Source organism: Lithobates pipiens, unplaced genomic scaffold (assembly GCF_037356315.1).
Source record: "Lithobates pipiens isolate NorthernLeopardFrog02 unplaced genomic scaffold, aLitPip1_a1.2 Scaffold_30, whole genome shotgun sequence".
Taxonomy (NCBI): Eukaryota; Metazoa; Chordata; class Amphibia; order Anura; family Ranidae; genus Lithobates; species Lithobates pipiens.
The window spans coordinates 93,094,469-93,113,697 of NW_027507791.1; the positions used below are offsets into that span (position 1 = coordinate 93,094,469).

The window sequence follows — 19,229 nt, forward strand, 5'->3', positions numbered from 1 at the left end:
GGTAGGTCCCTCTCCTGGGATCTGCACAGAAACCTCTGCTGTCCATGGACACATACACGGTTTGTGGGGGTAAAGCCCACCCTCTTCACCACCACACATATGCATTACTAGGGTGGTAAGTAGGGATGAGCCGAACACCCACCCCCCATCCGGCTCGGTTCGCACCAGAACATGCAAACAGACAAAAAATTAGTGTGAACGCCGTTAAAGTCTATGTGACACGAACATGAAAAAGCAAAAGTGTTTATTTTAAATGCTAATATGCACGTTATTGAAATAAAAATTGTTTGGGGACCCAGGTCCTGCCCCATGGGACAAGTATCAATGCAAAAAAAAGTTTTTAAAACTGCTGTTTTTTTTAGGAGCAGTGATTTTATTAATGCTTAAAGAGAAACAATAAAATTAAACATTCCTTTAAATATCGTGCCCGGGGGTCCCCTTAGTCTGCCTGTAAAGTACCACATCTTTCCCATGTTTATAATAGTACCACAGCAAAATCGAACAGCATACAGGAATTGGTTCAGTCGGAAATATTTAGAACATGTTCTATTTCTAGGTCCGTTAGAATTTTTGACGTAAAAAGTCAGATGGGTCATACACACCATCAGAATTTACAATGAAAAGCTCCCGTCTGATTTTACTATCGGACATTCCGCTCGTGTGTACGCGGCATAAGACAGGTGTTGTCTGGTCCTTAGGGTTACTGTAGCCAGATCCACTGGTCTTGTGTTCCAGGACTTGGGAAGCAGCTTTTGGAATAGGGCAGAGCTGAGCAGCATAAGTAACAGAATTTCACACTGAGATATCAGGACACAGCACGGAGCTAAAACCTCAAGGGAATTTAAACTGGGATAGTTGGCAAGTATGAGGCAGCTGCTTTATTTATTAAATACACTGCCTGCGAGCCACTAACTAACCTGCTTGCCTAATCTAGCTCCTCAACACTATACACGGCCACTATGTAAGCAGCCTTATATAGTGTGGGGCGTGGACTTAGTCCCCATGAGCCATGATTGGCCAAAGGCACGCTGCCTTTGGCCAATTATGGCTCTCTCAGCAGAGCGTGCTGTGATTGGCCAAAGCATGCAAGTCAGGTGCATGCTTTGGCCAATCATCATACAGCAATGCACCGCAATCTCGCAGTGTATTATAGGGTGTTCTGCAGCGCTTGAATTTCCCGCGAACGCCCCATAATATTCGCTGTTCGGCGAACATCAAGCTTATCCCTAGGGGTAAGAGCGGAAAGTGTTACTAAAGTAAATTTTTTAATAAAAATAACAAACATGTTATACTTACCTACTCTGTGTAAGGGCTCCATTCACCTTAGCACGCCCCCAAAGTCACATGATTTCAAGAGCAACTTTACATGGGGACAGGAAGGACAGGGTGACAAGAAGGACAAGGTATTGGGGGGGCAGGAAGGACAGGGTAACAGGAAAGACAGGGTAGCAGGGTGACATCAAAGACAGGGTAACAGAGGGACAGGGTAAAAGGGGGACAGGAAGGACAGGGTAACAGGTAGCGCAAGGTGACAGGAAGCACAAGGTAACGACACAGGAAGGACAAGGTGACAGGAAGGACAAGAAGGAAAAGGTAACAGGGGGACAGGAAGGACAGGGTACCAAGAAGGACAGGGGGACAGGAAGGATAAGGTAAGGAGGGGGGGGGCAGGGTAACAGGAAGGAAAGGGTAACAGGAAGGGAAGGGGGACGAGAAGGAAAAGGTAACGGGGGACAGGAAGCACAAGGTAACAGGTTGACAGGAAGCACAAGGTGACAGGAAGCACAAGGTAACAGGGTGACAGGAAGGACAAGGTAAGGGGGTGGGGCGGGGTAACAGGAAGGACAGGGGGACAGGCTGACAGGAAGCACAAGGTAACAGAAAGGACAAGGGGATGAGAAGGAAAAGGTAACAGGGGGACAGGAAGGACAGGGTACCAAGAAGGACAGGGGGACAGGAAGGACAAGGTAACTAGGGGGGGGGGGGGGGCAGGGTAACAGGAAGGGAAGGGGGACAAGAAGGAAAAGGTAACGGGTGACAGGAAGCACAAGGTAACAGGGTGACAGGAAGGACAAGGTAAGGGGGTGGGGCGGGGTAACAGGAAGGACAGGGGGACAAGAAGTATAAGCTAACAGGGGGACAGGCTGACAGGAAGCACAAGGTAACAGAAAGGACAAGGGGATGAGAAGTAAAAGGTAACAGGGGGACAGGAAGGACAGGGTACCAAGGACAGGGGGACAGGAAGGACAAGGTAACGAGGGGAGGGGGGCAGAGTAACAGGAAGGAAAGGGTAACAGGAAGGGCAGGGGGACGAGAAGGAAAAGGTAACGGGTGACAGGAAGCACAAGGTAAGGGGGTGGGGCGGGGTAACAGGAAGGACAGGGGGACAAGAAGGAAAAGGTAACAGGGGGACAGGCTGACAGGAAGCACAAGGTAACAGAAAGGACAAGGGGATGAGAAGGAAAGGGTAACAGGGGGACAGAAAGGACAAGGGGACAGAAAGGAAAGGGTAACAGAGTGACAGGAAGGACAAGGTAAAGGGGGACAGGAAGAACAGGGGGACAAGAAGAACAAGGGGGCAGGAAGGACAGGGGGACAAGAACAGGGTGACAGGAAGGAAAGGGTAACAGAGTGACAGGAAGGACAAGGTAAAGTGGGGACAGAGTGTCAGGAAGGACAGCCCACTCTCATGACAATTGTGATTGGCTATCACAGTAGTCACAAGATCTGGATTCCCGTCTTCTAATCATTATTGGAGACCTGTAAGTGTCTATGACAGGTAGGTCCCTCTCCCATGGACATATACATGGTGTTGGGGGGTAAAGCCCCCTCTTCACACCACACATATGCATTACTAGGATGGGAAGAGCGGAAAGTGTTACTAAAGTATTTTTTAATAAAAATAACAAACGTTCTGCTCTCACATCCCCATGTCACACTGTTTCTGGAGACTTTACATTGTGTGGACCAATCCAGTCTCCTGACAGTAGTACGGCACCTTTGGTGACTTTATGTTGCTCTGCTTTGATTGGGTGTCAGTGAAAAGAATGGGCTACGACTTGTCATTTGTCTTTGATGTCCAAAGTCGCAGACAATTCGCACAATGTGCATGTAGCCTGGAATGTGCCCCATCCTCCTCGTCTGCTCCCTGTGAGAAGGGGGACACTGACATGCTCAGGTAGGTGTTGGGGTGGGGGAGGGGATTACACCAATGCAGGGAATGCCAAGCCTTGGTTTATTTTGCTGCCTTTCCACATACAGAGCTGCTCTCATCTCTGTCTCTTCTATCCTCTTGTAGCCACATTGGCGCTGAGCTCAGCCCTCCTCCTCCTATCCCAGGGCAGGGGGCGGTGACTGGAGACGTGACGTCGCCGGAGGACTACAAGTCCCAAGATGCAGCGCGGCGCTTCCTCCCCCCACGTGGGGGCCGCCTGGTTGCAGAAACAGAAAGTGTGCGGCCAGGGTTCACCTTCACCCTTATCGGCTTGTCTCATCATCCGGGGAGGGGGGCGAGGAAGAAGACATGAGTGCCGGAGCCCGGGCCGCCGCCGAGGAGGAGATCCAGCTGACTAGAGGGCCGTCCGGTAAGGGCAGAGAGGGGCGCGGAGGACGGGGCCTGGGGGGAGCGGGACATTGGGGGGGTCACCCCGGGGAGGGCGGACTGTCCTGGGTGGGAGGATGGGCAGCAGGCTGGTAACCCATTCATGACCGCACTGTCACTTCATAGACTGTCACTCCCCGGACACATTCTGAAAGGACTTTATTATTTTGTAAAGCACTTCCACCCTTCTCCTCTAAGCGAAACGTCACCGCCGCGCATGCGCTGATCCCAGACAGCTTTTAAAGCACATCTGCACCCAATATCTGCACATGTGCAAAGACCACCAATAGGGACATGGGACGCCATCTCTGTCATCACTGACTGACATATCAGTGTGGATGTCACAGCACATCCTTAACCACTTAGTTACCGGGCACCTAAACCCCTTTCCTGCCCAGACCAATGTTCAGCTTTTAGCGCGGTCACTCTGACAATTGCGCGGTCACACAGCATTGTACCCAAATTACACTTTTATCATTTATTTCCCACAAATAGTTTTCTTTTGGTGGTATTTGATCACCTCTGGGTTTTTTATTTTTTGTTAAAAAAAAAAAGCAAAACTATTTTTTGTATTTTGTTAATACATTTTGCAAACCAGTAATTTTTCTCCTTCATTGATGTATTCTGATGAGGCGGCACCGATGGGCTGCACTGGTAGGTGACACTGGTGGGCATTGATAGGTGGCACTTTGCACTGATTGGCACTTATGTACTGTGGGCATTGATTCGCGGCACTGGCAGGTGGTACTGGTGGGCACATATTAAGCTCTCCCTCTTCGGGGCCAATGTCCCTTCAAACAGAACCCGGTTACTAGCTTCTTTTTTCTCCTCACGCTGTCAGCGTGAGAAGAAGAAAAAAACTATTACCGATCTTCTGTTTACATCACATGATCATCTGTCTTGAGCTGACAGCCGATCACGTGGTAAGGGGCCAGGATCCCCCCTTACTCGGATCTGTGATCACCCGAGTCTGACTCTCGTGATCACAGCACGTACCCTTCATCGGGACGTGGTGAGCCTTCAAAGGAAAGGATGTCTATTGACAGCCTCCCAGCATAGCAGATCCGCACTGTAGCCGTCATTCGACTATAGTGCAAATCTGAAGCAGTTAAACATAATCTCTCTAAAACTGAGCTATTGATATCCCCCCTGCTCGTGCCACCCTCCATGACTTTTCCGCCAAAATCAACAATTCAACTATCACGCCAGGGTACTAGGTGTAATCTTAGACCAGTGATGGTGAGCCTTGGCACCCCAGATGTTTTGGAACTACATTTCCCATGCTGCTCAACTACACTGCAGGGTGCATGAGCCTCATGGGAAATGTAGTTCCAAAACAGCTGGGGTGCCAAGGTTTGCCATCACTGTCCTAGACTATGACTTGTCATTTCAGCCCCAAGTCCAATCGTTGTCAAGTTTGTAGAATTCTCCTCCCTAACATCTCTAAAATTCACCCCTTTTTAACAAATGAAACCGCCAAGCTCCTCATTCACTCCCTTGTTATCTCTCGTCTTGATATTGCAACTCCCTTCTCATTGGCCAACCTCTTCATAGGCTCCTCCCCTCTTCAGTCTATCATGAATGCTGCTGCCAGACTTATCCACCTTACCAACCACTCAGTGTCTGCCAACCCTCCCCTCCAATCCTTACACTGGCTGCCAATCACCCAGCGAATTACATTCAAAATACTAACCACAACATACAAAGCCATTCTCAAATCTGCCCCGAGCTACATCCCCAATCTTGTCTCCAAATATCACCCAAATCATCCCCTCTGCTCTTCTCAAGACCTCCTACTCTCAAGTTCTCTCGTCTCCTCCCATGCTCGTCTCCAGGATTTCTCCAGAGCTTCTCCAATCCTCTGGAACTCACTACCTCCACTGGTCCGGCTATCTCCTGCTCTCGCTACCTTCAGGCAATCTCTTCAGGAAAGCCTATCACATCCCCAACAACTTCCATCAGCTCATTCCCCACAGTTACAACCTTTTGTATCACCTGCCCCACCCTATTAGATTGTAAGCTCTTCTAAACGGGGCCCTCTTAATCCTCTTGTATTTTATTGTATTATAACTGTATTGTCACCCTTTTCATATTGTAAAGCGCTAAGTAAACTTGGTGCTATACAAATCCTGTATAATAATCATTGAGCATGCATGGCATTTCCATGGCGCATGTGCAGATGCACTGAAAGGACCCATAATTTCCCTTGGGATCAAAAAAATAAGACCTTGGGGAGGTGGCCGGATTGCCCCCCTGAGCGCCTGTCAGCCATTGCTTCGCTAACTCCTGAAAACTGATCCACACCAGATAGCTTTTCAAAGGACAGCAGACACTGCCTTCTGAGTTAGTGGTTGACCCCTATAAAAAAATAAAATAAAAACAACCTGTAAGACAAAAGCATAATGAGCTAGTATGCATTGCATAATAGCTCAGTATGAAATACTCCCCTTAGATCAAAGTTGTTGCAGAGGTCCCCGTACACTGATGTGACTGGTGATGTGTCTCCGGGAGTTATTTACAAGTATGTGGGCTCTGGTGCTGTGATTAGCAAGAGCCAATATGATGTCACTCCCGTGCACGGGAGCCACTGGTCACGGCACAGGCCCTTTAGAAATGGCGCGATTAAGCCATTTCTTCAGTGCATATGCGCCAGCGATATCGGCACAAGCGTATTTGGCAAATATCTCCAAAAGGTGCAGGTTTAGGAGATATTTCCAGTACCTACAGGTTCGCCTTATAGAATTACCTGTTGGTACAAGTGGTGTAACAGAGTTTACAACCGAACCACTTTATAGAACCCAAAAGCTGAAGTTTAGTGTTTTTTTTTTCCTCCACGGCTTTATTGACCTATTTTACCTGTAATTAAGAAAGTCCCACCTTGGGCAGACTGTTTGATCCTGTAGAAGTCTTCCCTGCAGGAATAGCCTGTCCTCTTCCTGGGTCTGTACTTCCGGATTTCTGTCAGATTAGCCAACCCGCCAGATTAGGTAACGGAAGTGACGTAACGTCAGCTGCGCATTTGTTCCACCGCTACCAGGTTTGCTAATCTGACAGAACACCTGAAGTCAGAAGAAGGCAGGGAACATCTTAGTACACCCAGCTACATCTTGAATTTCACAGTAATTTTAGCAATAGTGAGCGTATATATACCCTGTTTCCCCTAAAATAAGAATTAGCGTGATTGTCGACGATGGCTGCAATATGAGCCCTACCCCCCAAATAAGCCCTAGTTAAAGTCCTTCTATGTATTATTCTCAGTGTAGGGCTTATTTTTGGGGAAAGAGGGTAGGGCTTATATTGCAGCCATCACCGGCACTCGCGCTAGGTCTTATTTTAGGGGAAACAGGGTAGTACGTTGACATCTGTGATACTGTTTGGTTGTTAAATTTTGAAAGCCTAAAGGTTTAGCACTGGGTAGTGTGAGGTGTACCGACATGGCCTCCGCCACCTTTCTAAAAGCTGGCGTCCAGCTCCTTTCAAAATATAACATCAAAACAGCATCACAGATGTCAATATATTCTAGTTATTTATATACGCTTTTTTTCAGAGAATTTGAATGATAAAACAAAAACTTTTCTTTCACTCATGGTTAGTGTTTGGCTGAAGCTATTTATCAATCAACTGTGTTTACTCTTTTGAATTCATAATCACAACAGAAACTACCCAAATGACCCTGATCAAAAGTAGGAGGAGTTTTCATAATGCACTGGCTGTCCTATCAAGATGCAGGACCCCTGACCATCTGTCTGGACAGTGCTGATTGGCCCTGTGCTGATCACATGCACTCTCCCAAGAAAAGAAAAAACTAGCCATACACACCAAACTGAGCATGTGCAGCCTGACTCCACTAACTGTCTTATCCGAACATGTTTTGGGGGCAGTGCAAGAAGGGGAGGATCTGTGCATACAGCATCAAACAGCCTTTTCACACAATGCAGAGGATTAACCCCTTAGGTTCCACAGTGAGTATAAGAAGCATACTTTACTGCATATACAGACTGATTTTACAGTTGTGGGTTTAATAACACGTTAAGGCTTAAGAACCACTTTCAGCCAATCATACATGAAATTAAATTTGGCCAGTTCTGGAGGAATCGGCTTGAATTTCGATCCATATATGGGCAGCCTTGTGGTACACAAGTCCATCTATTGATTGTCTTGATCAGTGGCTGAAGCGATGAGCGCCCGTTTACCGTGATGCACTGGGTCCTGTGGACCTGGCGGTCACGGATGTTCTCGAGTGTGCGTGAGAGCAGAATTCTGGGAGGATGTCATAGTACGCCCTCCCAGAGTTAAGCAACCGCCCTGTAGCCATTATTCGGCTATGGGCAGGTTGTTAAGTGGTTAAAAAGGGGTCATCCATAACAGCTGCGTGTATCAGCTCCTCAGTAATTAAGAGGGAAATTGCTACTATGTATACAGTTTTGTACTGACATTGATTTTAATGTTTCTATTAATTACTTTCTCAATAAAATGTATTAATTTTTAAATACTTTCCTGGTCTGTCCTCACAATCCTGAGGGGTTATGCTGTGCCTTGTGTGCTAGGCCTTTTTCTTATTTGTAAAAAGTGAGTTCACGCTAATGCCGTGTACACACGGTCTGATTTTTCGACGGAAAATGTTCGTTGGGAGCCTTTTGTTTGAAATTCCCACCATGTGTAGGCTCCATCAGACATTTTTTGACATCTGGATCTCAAATTTCCAACAACCTCGTGTGACTGTGTGTATGCAAGACAAGTTTGAGCCAACATCCATTGGAAAAAATCTTGCTGATTTTGTTGTCGGAATGTGCGATTGTGTGTACGCGGAATAAGGCTTCATGTACACTAGCCTACATTGGCAGCTCCTAAACTTGAGTTTAAGGGCTCTTAGCATTTTTTACCAAAGCTCCTAAATTCATATAGGCTTTTAGCAGAGTTTAGGAGCTGCTGTGTTTTAGTTGAGGTTAAGCCTCCCTCTCCTGAACGTGGAGGAATCGCACTCAGGATAGGAATGTTTTGACTGCGGGAAAACAAAAAACGTGGCAAAAAGGCAAACTGTTTTGCTGCGGTCTGGGTAAGGCTAATACATGTAGCTTTAGGTGAGTTTTTAACAGATTTTCTCCACTCAGGGGAAACAGCGTTTACAATAAACCAATGTGCATGAAGCCTGTGAGTTAGTAAAAGGCAAACCTTTTCTTTGGTTTTGGATAGAGCGGAGAGGGATTAGAACCTCGGTCAGTTTTTATTGCTGTCTGTGCCCCCATTAGGGAGATTCATTGAAAGTGAAAGAAAATCCCGGAATTTTTGGGTCATCTCCAGAAAAGTAATAGAGGGGAAATCTTCCAGTGGGGACACTAGTTCTGGTGCCCTGGGGATCCTCAAGAGGTTCTTTTACTTTGCAAGGATTTCCTCTCACTACTTGATTTGGTTGTGGGACAGGAAGTGTAGCTTTGCAGGGAGAAGAAACAGCCAGATCGCTATTCCCTGTACACAGAACTCTGTGTGATTGGACAATCAGCCAATCACCTGACTTCAGCCAAAATCTTTGTACAGGTATGTCGCCCGGGCCTGCAGGTTGGAAGTAGTTAAAATATGTAAGTCAAAGCATTAAACAACGATACGTACGAAAAACGAATGGTCATCCATTTACATCCGGTTTTCACCCGCCTCTTTTTTCTGTTAAATGGAACAAAAATGCAGACTTGTTCCCTTTAGAAAAAAACAGACCTGAACGAAAGCAGACGAAAAACTGTTGTAAATGACCGACCTCCAATTTTCCATTCATATGCCCATAGGAATGCATGGACAGACGGAATGCCTGGGTCTGGAAAGGGGCCGCAGTCCACCCGGGCGAGTTGCTTGTTAACCCACAAATAGTCTTGATGTGGCAGCCGATCTACAGAAATCTGGGAAACATCTGAATTGTCTGTCCCTACGTAAGCGACGTTAAGATTTTCAGGATCTGTTTTGATGCTGTGTGTCTAATTCTGAGCTTACCACCATTCTAGTATCTGTATAGCATTCAATTCATACCCAGGTGTGTTTTCATTGGCACCACATAGAATTCTTGGTTGGGTTTTGTCAGAAATACTCCACCCTGCAAAGACAGTGTTCTATTTAGCTCTGTAATACTGTTGAAATTATTAATGAAAAAACATACAGAATATGATGGAATAATCTCACTTAAAGAGGAAGTAAACCCTGATGAGTTTACTTCCTCTTTTTTTCCCTGCAAAGGCAAAGCATAATGGACTACTATGCATCGCATAGTAGCCCATTATGTGTCACTTACCTGACACAGGAGCCAGCGAAGTCGCCGCTGTCCCCTGTAGTCCGCCGCATCCATCTTGCTGGTGGCGTCTCGCAGCTCCGCCGCTGTCATTCGGCGAAGCCGCGATGACGTCACTCCCGCGCATGCGCACGGGAGTCGACAAATGCGGCAGCTCCATTCTTGGAACTGCCGCACTCAGTGCGCCTGCGCGCCGCTGTCTACGGCGCATGCGCCGTAGACAGCGGTGCCCGTTTTCGGGCAAATATCTCCTAAACCATATAGGTTTAGGAGATATTGCTTGGACCTACAGGTAAGCCTTAATCTAGGCTTACCTGTAGGTCAAAGTGGTTTGTAAGGGTTTACAACCACTTTAAAGTGAATACAAACTGCTTGGCTTAGGTGAAAGAACAGGTTTCCTTGATAGTAGGCCCCACAGGGAATCTTAATGCCTTCTCTATGCTCCTCCACTTACCCGCTACAGCCTCCGAAAATTTCTTTGCAGTCTTTGGCTTTCACAAAATTTACAGGGGGCGCTGTTGTCAGAGTCATTCCTTTATACAGGCACCACCTCTGCTGAGCCCCCCAGAGAAGATCATGGGGCTCAGTACTGAGGGCGACCCCCCGCCCCTAAATTGGAAGCCCTGCTCTATGCTGGGAGTGCGCTGTGCGGCATGCTCCCAGCACAAAGACAGATGCACATATATGCAGACCCATGGGCAAAAAAAAGCCCAGTCCAGTAAGGCCACATATGTACTGTCCGCGCCAAAGGGTTAAATAATATTTCTATTCTCCAAAAATAATCCATGCTCAGCTACTACTTAACCACTTGCTTACTGGGCACTTAAACCCCCCTCCTGTCCAGACCAATTTTCAGCTTTCAGCGCTTATGCACTTTGAATGACAATTACGCGGGCATACAACACTCTACCCAAAATACATTTTTATAATTTTTTTCCCACAAATAGAGCTTTCTTTTGGTGGTATTTGATCACCTCTTTGGTTTTTATTTTTTGTTAAAAAAATGTTTAAAGACCACATTTTTTATATTTTGTTATAAAGTTTCACAAACAGGTAATTTTTCTCCTTCATTGATGTACGCTGATGAGGCGGCACTGATGGGTGGCAATAATGTGCACTGATCAGCACTGGTTGGTTAAACCGATAGGCAGCACTGCTAGGTGGTTCTGGTGGGCATTGATAGTTGGCACTCATGAGCATTGATAGGTGGCACTGGTAGGGGGTACTGCTGGCACAGATGCGGCAGAATTGCCGCCTCCTCTTCGGGACAGATGTCCTTTACAAACAAGCCGGTGAGGAGCGTTTTTTTTCTCCTCATGCTGTCAGCGTGAGGAGAGAAAAAAACAGATTACCGAGCTTTTGTTTACATCATGTGATCAGCTGTCATTGGCTGACAGCTAATCACGTGGTAAGGGGCCGGGACCAGCCCCTTACTCGGATCTGTGATCGCCCAAGTCTCAGTAAATCTGAGCTCACAGCGTGCGCACTGCAGGGGGGCGCGCAGGGCGCATGCAAAGGGGAGGCTGCGGTATGACCGCCTCCTGGAAATTCAGGTCCGCGCTATGGCTGTCATTTGGCTATAGCGCGGACACCAAGAGGTTAATAGCCCTGTAATCTATTTTTCTTTTCAAATATTTTATTGGCAACAATCAAGAAAAAGAAACCGGCACAGTTACAGATGTTATAGACGTAGGTGAACATTCCAGCAGAGCATTGGAGTAGTAAAAAGTCACGACCATGCATATAGATATAGATTGTACAACTGATTCCCATTCAAAGTGGATCAAAAATCAACAAGTAGCATCGATGGGAGAAGTATGTGAATGTGAGTCCAAAAACTATAACCAACACATAAGGCAGGGATACTCTGCCCGAGCAATCTGGGCAACAGTAACAGGTACATAACGTGTATTATATGCCACCATAGTCAGAATAGTCAGTGAAAGGAGAGAAAAGAGCAAGTAGAGGGAAAAGAGAAAAGAAAAAGAAAAGGGGGAACTAAAGGTAAAGAAGAATAGAGACTAAAGGAAAAGATAAGGAGAGAACAAATAAGGTAGAGAGAGAAAAGGTACTGGCCAGGCCGCCCCCACGCCCCATGGAAAATTGGGAACAAACCACCACCACTAGGAATAGGATCAGGGTTCCAGGAGACGGCTATCAAAATCGGGGGGGGGGGAGATAATGATCTGCCCAAGGGCGCCAAATTTTAAGGTGTTGAGGAATCTTATCCAAGATTGTGGCTTCGATTTTACTGTTTATCATAGCCAGAGTGACTCTATTTTTAACTTCCACAATATTCAAAAGAGGGGATTTCCAGGCTTTCGCAATGGTCTGTTTGGCGGCAGTGGTGAGCTGGAGGAAAAGACGCAATTGTGCCCTAGAGAAGTTGTGTGGGGGGAAATTAAGCAGTGCAAGGGCTGGGTCCGGGACAAGGGTTGTATTAAACAGGGTGGAAGCCATTTGGAATATGAGTGCCCAGAAGTGTTCCACCACAGGACATGTCCACCATATATGAAGATGGGTACCCCCTGCATCACATCCTCGGAAACAGTTGGGAGAATAGGTTGGAGTGTATTTAGCAATCCTAACTGGGACCAGGTACCACCTCATTAGAACTTTGTAACTAGCTTCTAATGCCACCACATTCTGTGATGATAGTTTAGTTGTTGACCACATCCTTGTCCAGTCTTCCGCATCCCAATCTATGGATAAATCTTTGGACCAAGCAGAAGCATATGACGGTAGTGGGGAAGGGGAAGACATGAGATGCGCATAGAGGCTAGAAATGATACCCGGTGCATGTGGGTCCGAGTCGCATATATTCTCGAATGTGGATAGGTTGTTCGATACTCTGTAGGGGCCTATAATTGTTTGGAGTAATCTATTTTTCATAAATTGTTTCTTACTGTGTTTTTCTGCTTCCTTGTAATGCCCTCTCTGAGCTCCCAAACCTCTCCTTCTCTCCTTCCTTTCTGCTTGTTTAGGATGGGCAGTTCATGTTAGTTGTGGTCATATGCACACTACAATCCCATAGTCCAGGAATATGCATTTAGCGGACCTCCAGCTGTTGCAAAACTACAAGTCCCATCATGCCTTGTAGTTTTGATGACTGGAGGTCATGCTTGTGGCTGTTAGTCTTGATATGCCTCATGGGACTTGTAGTTCTGCAACAGCTGGAGGTCCGCTAATTGCATATCCCTGCCATAGTCCATCTCAGGAGCGGGCTGCTGCATAATTACAGTGGGACCATAGAAAACAGACACCTTCTAAGGAAGTTAAATCACAGCAGCAAAAAAAAAAAGTATAACTATAAAGGCCCACTATATAAGCGCTTTTGGCCTGTTTACGATTAATCATTAAAAGTGAAAGAAAAGAAAAATCCCAAATTGGATTGTCCCCAGAAAAGTAATATAGGGGAAATCTTTGGGGCCCCAAAGAATTCCCTTAATCTGTATGGATTTGCTCTCACTTCCTGTTTGGCTATGGGACAGGAAGTGAAGAAAAATCTCCGCAATGCGACACAGATGGCAAAAAGTGAAAAAAATTGACAGCCATTATAACTCTCCCTGGCCCTATCCAGAATGGGAATAAAAAGGTTTACCTATAGTTTTACTTTGATTTGAAGAGGACTAGTGTCTGGGTCTTACACACTACCTATGTTTTGGTGCATTTTGCCTAGATTTTGGCACTCCCTATTATTGTTTTCCATTTTTTCTTGGCTGCTGTTCTTCTTTCTTCAGCATATTGTCTGCTGATAAATTTTGCAGTTTCACTGAATTTTTAATAAAAAAAAAAAGAGAGAAAAATATGCCCAGAATCATTGAGAACAAAAGGTCGGAGTGATGTTTCATATGGCATCCACCTGCTGGGCACCAGTAAGCTGATCTCTGGGATCGGAGGGAGAATGCACTTAAGGAGAGTTGGAATAAAACTCTCCTGTAGGCTTCATTGATTCCATGTAGAGACGTTCTGCTGGCAGGAGATCTAATGGTGTCTGCCGAGCTCCAGAAAGCCACATCATTGACTCCACAGATACTAAATGTACTTGGTAATAAGATAATGGCTTACAGTAATTGTGGCCTTGTGTAGAATAGAGATGGAACATGAGGTTCCGTATACTGGAAGTCTCCGGGGTACAAACAAGATGGGTCTGTAGGTTTTTTCAAAGCGGTTGTAAACCCGCTGTTGTGTGTTTTTTTTTTAAAGTTTTTTTCCCCACCTGCAAAGGAAAAGGCATATTGAGCTAGTATGCACCGCATACTAGCTCATTATGAAATACTTACCTTAGAACAAGGCCCCGACATCTGGCCCGATCCACGCGGAAGGAGCTGACATGTTCCCTCGGCGTGTCTTCTGGGTATTGCGGCTCCGGTGCTGTGAGTAGCCGGAGACGCGATATCGTCACTCCCGCGCATGCGTGCGGGAGATTTCTTCCCGGCAGGGTCCAGCGTCTGCCGGGCTTCCAGCCGGGAATCCCCTAAGCGCATTGCGAGGGGAATATCCCCTAAACTGTACAGGTTTAGGAGATATTTTTTTTTACCTACAGGTAAGTCTTATAGGCTTTCCTGTAGGTAAAAGTCCCCAAAATTACTTTACAACCTCTTTAAGTTGATTTTGTAAGCTGGAACAGGTACATTAAGTGTAGCACCAGCCAAAAAAACTATTTTTAAGCTTTTGGGATAGCATAGGGAAGGGTTATCACCCCTGGAATGTTTGTTTTGCTGTCTGTGCCCCTGTTCAGATTTCACCTCACTTTCTGTCCCTGTGATAATTGGATATTGAAAATTTTGGGTTGTTGTAGAAACAAGGATTGGTGATAAACCATCAGTGGAGACACCTTTTTCCCATAATAACTCTTAGGCCTCATGCACACTGGACATTTTTTGACATTTTTACAGCAGCTGTTTTTGGCTGTAGATGTTTTTTTTCTACACTCATTAAACACTCATGTTATTCTGTGTCCATGGACACATATTCTGTTATCCGCAGTTTTGGGCAGTGGCGTTTTTGAGCAGTAAAAAAACAAAACTAGTGGGTCCTGAGAGATGTTTTTCAGCTGTAAAAACGCTCTAACGCCGATAAACGCTCAAAAAGATGCTCACCAGTGGTTTTTTTTTTTTTTTAAACGTTTTTGATCCATTGAAGCCTCAAGCACAATGGACGTTATCTAGGGGTGCACCGAATGGGTTTTTTGGTGCCGATACCGAAAATGAAAAATACACTAGGCCGAAAACCGAAACCGATACTGAAACAGCACCGATACCAAAACATATTTAAAAAAAATGTTTTTATACAGGAGATGGTCAGAGACTGGGGACATAGTACAGGAGATGGTCAGAGACTGGGGACATGGTACAGGAGGTGGTCAGAGACTGGGGACATGGTACAGGAGGTGGTCAGAGACTGGGGACATGGTACAGGAGGTGGTCAGAGACTGGGGACATGGTACAGGAGGTGGCCAGAGACTGGGGACATGGTACAGGAGTTGGTCAGAGACTGGGGACGTGGTACAGGAGATGGTCAGAGACTGGGGACGTGGTACAGGAGATGGTCAGAGACTGGGGACGTGGTACAGGAGATGGTCAGAGACTGGGGACGTGGTACAGGAGATGGTCAGAGACTGGGGACGTGGTACAGGAGATGGTCAGAGACTGGGGACATGGTACAGGAAGATGGTCAGAGACTGGGGACATGGTACAGGGAGATGGTCAGAGACTGGGGACATGGTACAGGGAGATGGTCAGAGACTGGGGACATGGTACAGGGAGATGGTCAGAGACTGGGGACATGGTACAGGGAGATGGTCAGAGACTGGGGACATGGTACAGGGAGATGGTCAGAGACTGGGGACATGGTACAGGGAGATGGTCAGAGACTGGGGACATGGTACAGGGAGATGGTCAGAGACTGGGGACATGGTACAGGGAGATGGTCAGAGACTGGGGACATGGTACAGGGAGATGGTCAGAGACTGGGGACATGGTACAGGGAGATGGTCAGAGACTGGGGACATGGTACAGGGAGATGGTCAGAGACTGGGGACATGGTACAGGGAGATGGTCAGAGACTGGGGACATGGTACAGGGAGATGGTCAGAGACTGGGGACATGGTACAGGGAGATGGTCAGAGACTGGGGACATGGTACAGGGAGATGGTCAGAGACTGGGGACATGGTACAGGGAGATGGTCAGAGACTGGGGACATGGTACAGGGAGATGGTCAGAGACTGGGGACATGGTACAGGGAGATGGTCAGAGACTGGGGACATGGTACAGGGAGATGGTCAGAGACTGGGGACATGGTACAGGGAGATGGTCAGAGACTGGAGACATGGTACAGGGAGATGGTCAGAGACTGGGGACATGGTACAGGGAGATGGTCAGAGACTGGGGACATGGTACAGGGAGATGGTCAGAGACTGGGGACATGGTACAGGGAGATGGTCAGAGACTGGGGACATGGTACAGGGAGATGGTCAGAGACTGGGGACATGGTACAGGGAGATGGTCAGAGACTGGGGACATGGTACAGGGAGATGGTCAGAGACTGGGGACATGGTACAGGAAGATGGTCAGAGACTGGGGACATGGTACAGGAAGATGGTCAGAGACTGGGGACATGATACATGACACATGATACAATTGATACAATGCAGCCAGTGTCCCCTCATAGCAGCCAGTGTCCCCTCATAGCAGCCAACCTGTGAAGAGAAGAGGAGAGCCGCCTCCGTCGCCTGTTTGATCACAGCGCCGGGAACATCACAGCTTTCAGTTCAATAGCTCTGTGTTCCCGGCCTCGCGCTGTCACGTATAGCCCCTCCCCCTTGTCAGGGCACTTTGATAGACAGATCATCCGTCCAATCCTGCAGGTGATCTGTCTATCAAAGTGCCCGGACAAGGGGGAGGGGCTGCACGTGACGGCGCGCGGCCGGGAACACACAGCTATTGAACTGAAAGCTGTGATGTTCCCGTGCTGTGATCAAACAGGTGGTGGAGGCGGCTCTCCTGCACTATAGCACGATATATCTTTTCATGATGGGCGGCACCAGGGGCAGGGGGCGGAGCCCTGCCCCCTACCCAGGCCCCGCCCCATTTTCTGCTCCATTATCGGACGTTTTTCTCTTTCGGCAAATTGCCGAAAAGGGCATTTTCGGCCGATATGTTTCAGCGGCCGAAATTTCGGTGCATCCCTAATAATAACGTCATAAAAACGCTAGCAGCTTTGCAGTGAGTTTTTCAGCCGTTTTGCAATAGCGTGTTGTAGCATTTATTAGCTTTTTTCTGCGCTATCGTTTTTTTGTGTTTTTTTTTTTTTTTTTTTAAGAGAAACATTTTTTATTTTCCATGGATCAAAAATGTTAAAAACCGGTGCCGAGCAATATTTTTGAGCGTTTATCGACGTTTATTATATTCTTATACATGATTTATATAGCGCCAACAGTTTACGCATTTACGCATCTCTTTACATTGTACGGGGGGGGGGGGGGAACACACAAAAAAAGTACAGTTCAGTACAAAAGGTACAGGAGGGCCCTACTCGTAGAGCTTACATTCTAAAGGGAGGGGGTGGTACAAAAGGTAATCGCTGCAGAGAATGATGTGATGGAGGTTTATCAGCATTAGGGTGTTTTTACAGCTGAAAAACGTCTCTCAGAACCATTGTTAATTTAGTCGACTAAAATACGAGTAAAACAATTGAGATGATTAAAATGCGACCAAAACTAAAATAGAATTTTAATCAAAAGACTAAAATGGGACTAAAACTAAAATGCCATTTTAGCCAAAAGACTAAGACTAAAACTAAATTGAAATTTGACTTCAAAATGAGCACTGGTCTGTAGTGCATGTTCATACCTCAATACCATAAACAATAACGTGAGATTATTCACTCCAGCAGTATAGAATGAGTTTGGAAATTGTAGAGAAATGTTAACTAAGGCATTCCAATTTAATTACACCCATTCGATTTTAGTTAACTAAAATGTACTAGAGATTTTAGTCGACTAAAACGTAGGACATTTTAGTCAACTAAAATTTACTGGAGATTTAGTTGACTAAATACAACTAAAACAATTGCAGAAGACCAAACTGGGACTAAAACTAAAATGCCATTTTAGTCCTAAGACTAAAACGAAATCGAAATTTGCTGCCAAAATGAACACAATTTTTTTTTTTTTTTTTTTTTTTTTTTTTTTTACTACTGAAAAACGCCACTGCCCAAAACTGATGATAACAGCCTATGTGTGCATGGACACAGGATAACATGATGGGGAGTTTAATGACTGTAGAAAAAAATGTCTACAGCCAAAAACAGCTGCTGTAAAAACGTCAAAAATGTGCAGTGTTCATGAGGCCGGAAAAACAAAATTTTTTAAATTTTCTTAAAAAACAAACAAAAAAAACCCTAATGCGTAAAAACGCTATTGCAAAAACATTGAAAAAAGTTGAACAACTCACTGCAAATCTTACTGGCATTTTTATAACGTTATTTTAACGTCCAGTGTGCATGAGGCCTTAAAAGAGTGAATTTCCCTTCCGAGGGGTAATTTCCTCTCACTTCCTGTTGTCTATAGGGGGCCGCCTGGAATAACACGGGTTACACACATCCATAAACTAGGAAAAGGCAAACCTAGCAATGCCTCGTTTACCAAGATATCGTTACAGCGGACCTTCACTCCCCCGAGTCGTGTAACCCCCCCACAGTCTAACGGCCCCCTTTCCCTTTTACATGCTTTGAAGTTAGTGTATTTATTCCGGGGTCAGCTCCTTCCAGCTCTTTTCTTGAACTTTTCCTAAAATAAAAAACCGCCTCCGACCTTTTGCAGTTGCCTGTCTGTTCTGCTTACCCACTTGCCTTTAGTACTTTGATTTGACCTGAAAACAATTGTTTGCATTCTTTGGGTCAGTGACTTAAAGCAGGGGTTGACAAATTTGCTTGGAATCTAGGAGCCAGCTAAAAAAGTTAGGAGCCGGGTCGGTAACGGCAATCCAGACCTGTCCCTGGCCTGACATGGAGACGAGTGAGGGGAGGATAGCGCGGCCCCCCCACCTGTCTCCATGTCATTGCCCATAGCTCTTAGAGGGACATTTTTTTTTTTTATTTTTTTTTTTTCAAATGACAATTTTTTTTTTATTTTTTTTTTTTTTTATTGCATTTTAGTGTAAATTTGAGATCTGAGGTCTCTCTGACCCCAGATCTCATATATTTAAGAGGACCTGTCCTGTTTTTTTCAATTACAAGGGATTTTTACATTCCTTGTAATAGGAATAAAAGTGACAATTTTTTTTTTTTTAAAAGCACCGTGAAAAAATAAAAAGTTAAAATAAGAAAAAAAAAAAAATGTTTTAAATGCGCCC

At 45.9% G+C, this 19,229-nt stretch overlaps 1 protein-coding gene across 1 annotated transcript in view; it reads left to right on the forward strand.

The window, feature by feature from the left end:
- Positions 1-3,396: 3,396 nt before the first annotated feature.
- The window catches only part of SYNJ2BP (synaptojanin 2 binding protein), a 38,280-nt gene continuing 22,447 nt past the window's right edge, over positions 3,397-19,229 (forward strand). Inside the window, exon 1 of the mRNA XM_077464624.1 lies at positions 3,397-3,584. Coding sequence (XP_077320750.1) covers positions 3,524-3,584 — 61 coding nt within the window. The 5' untranslated portion in view covers positions 3,397-3,523. The remainder of the gene's footprint in view (positions 3,585-19,229) is intronic.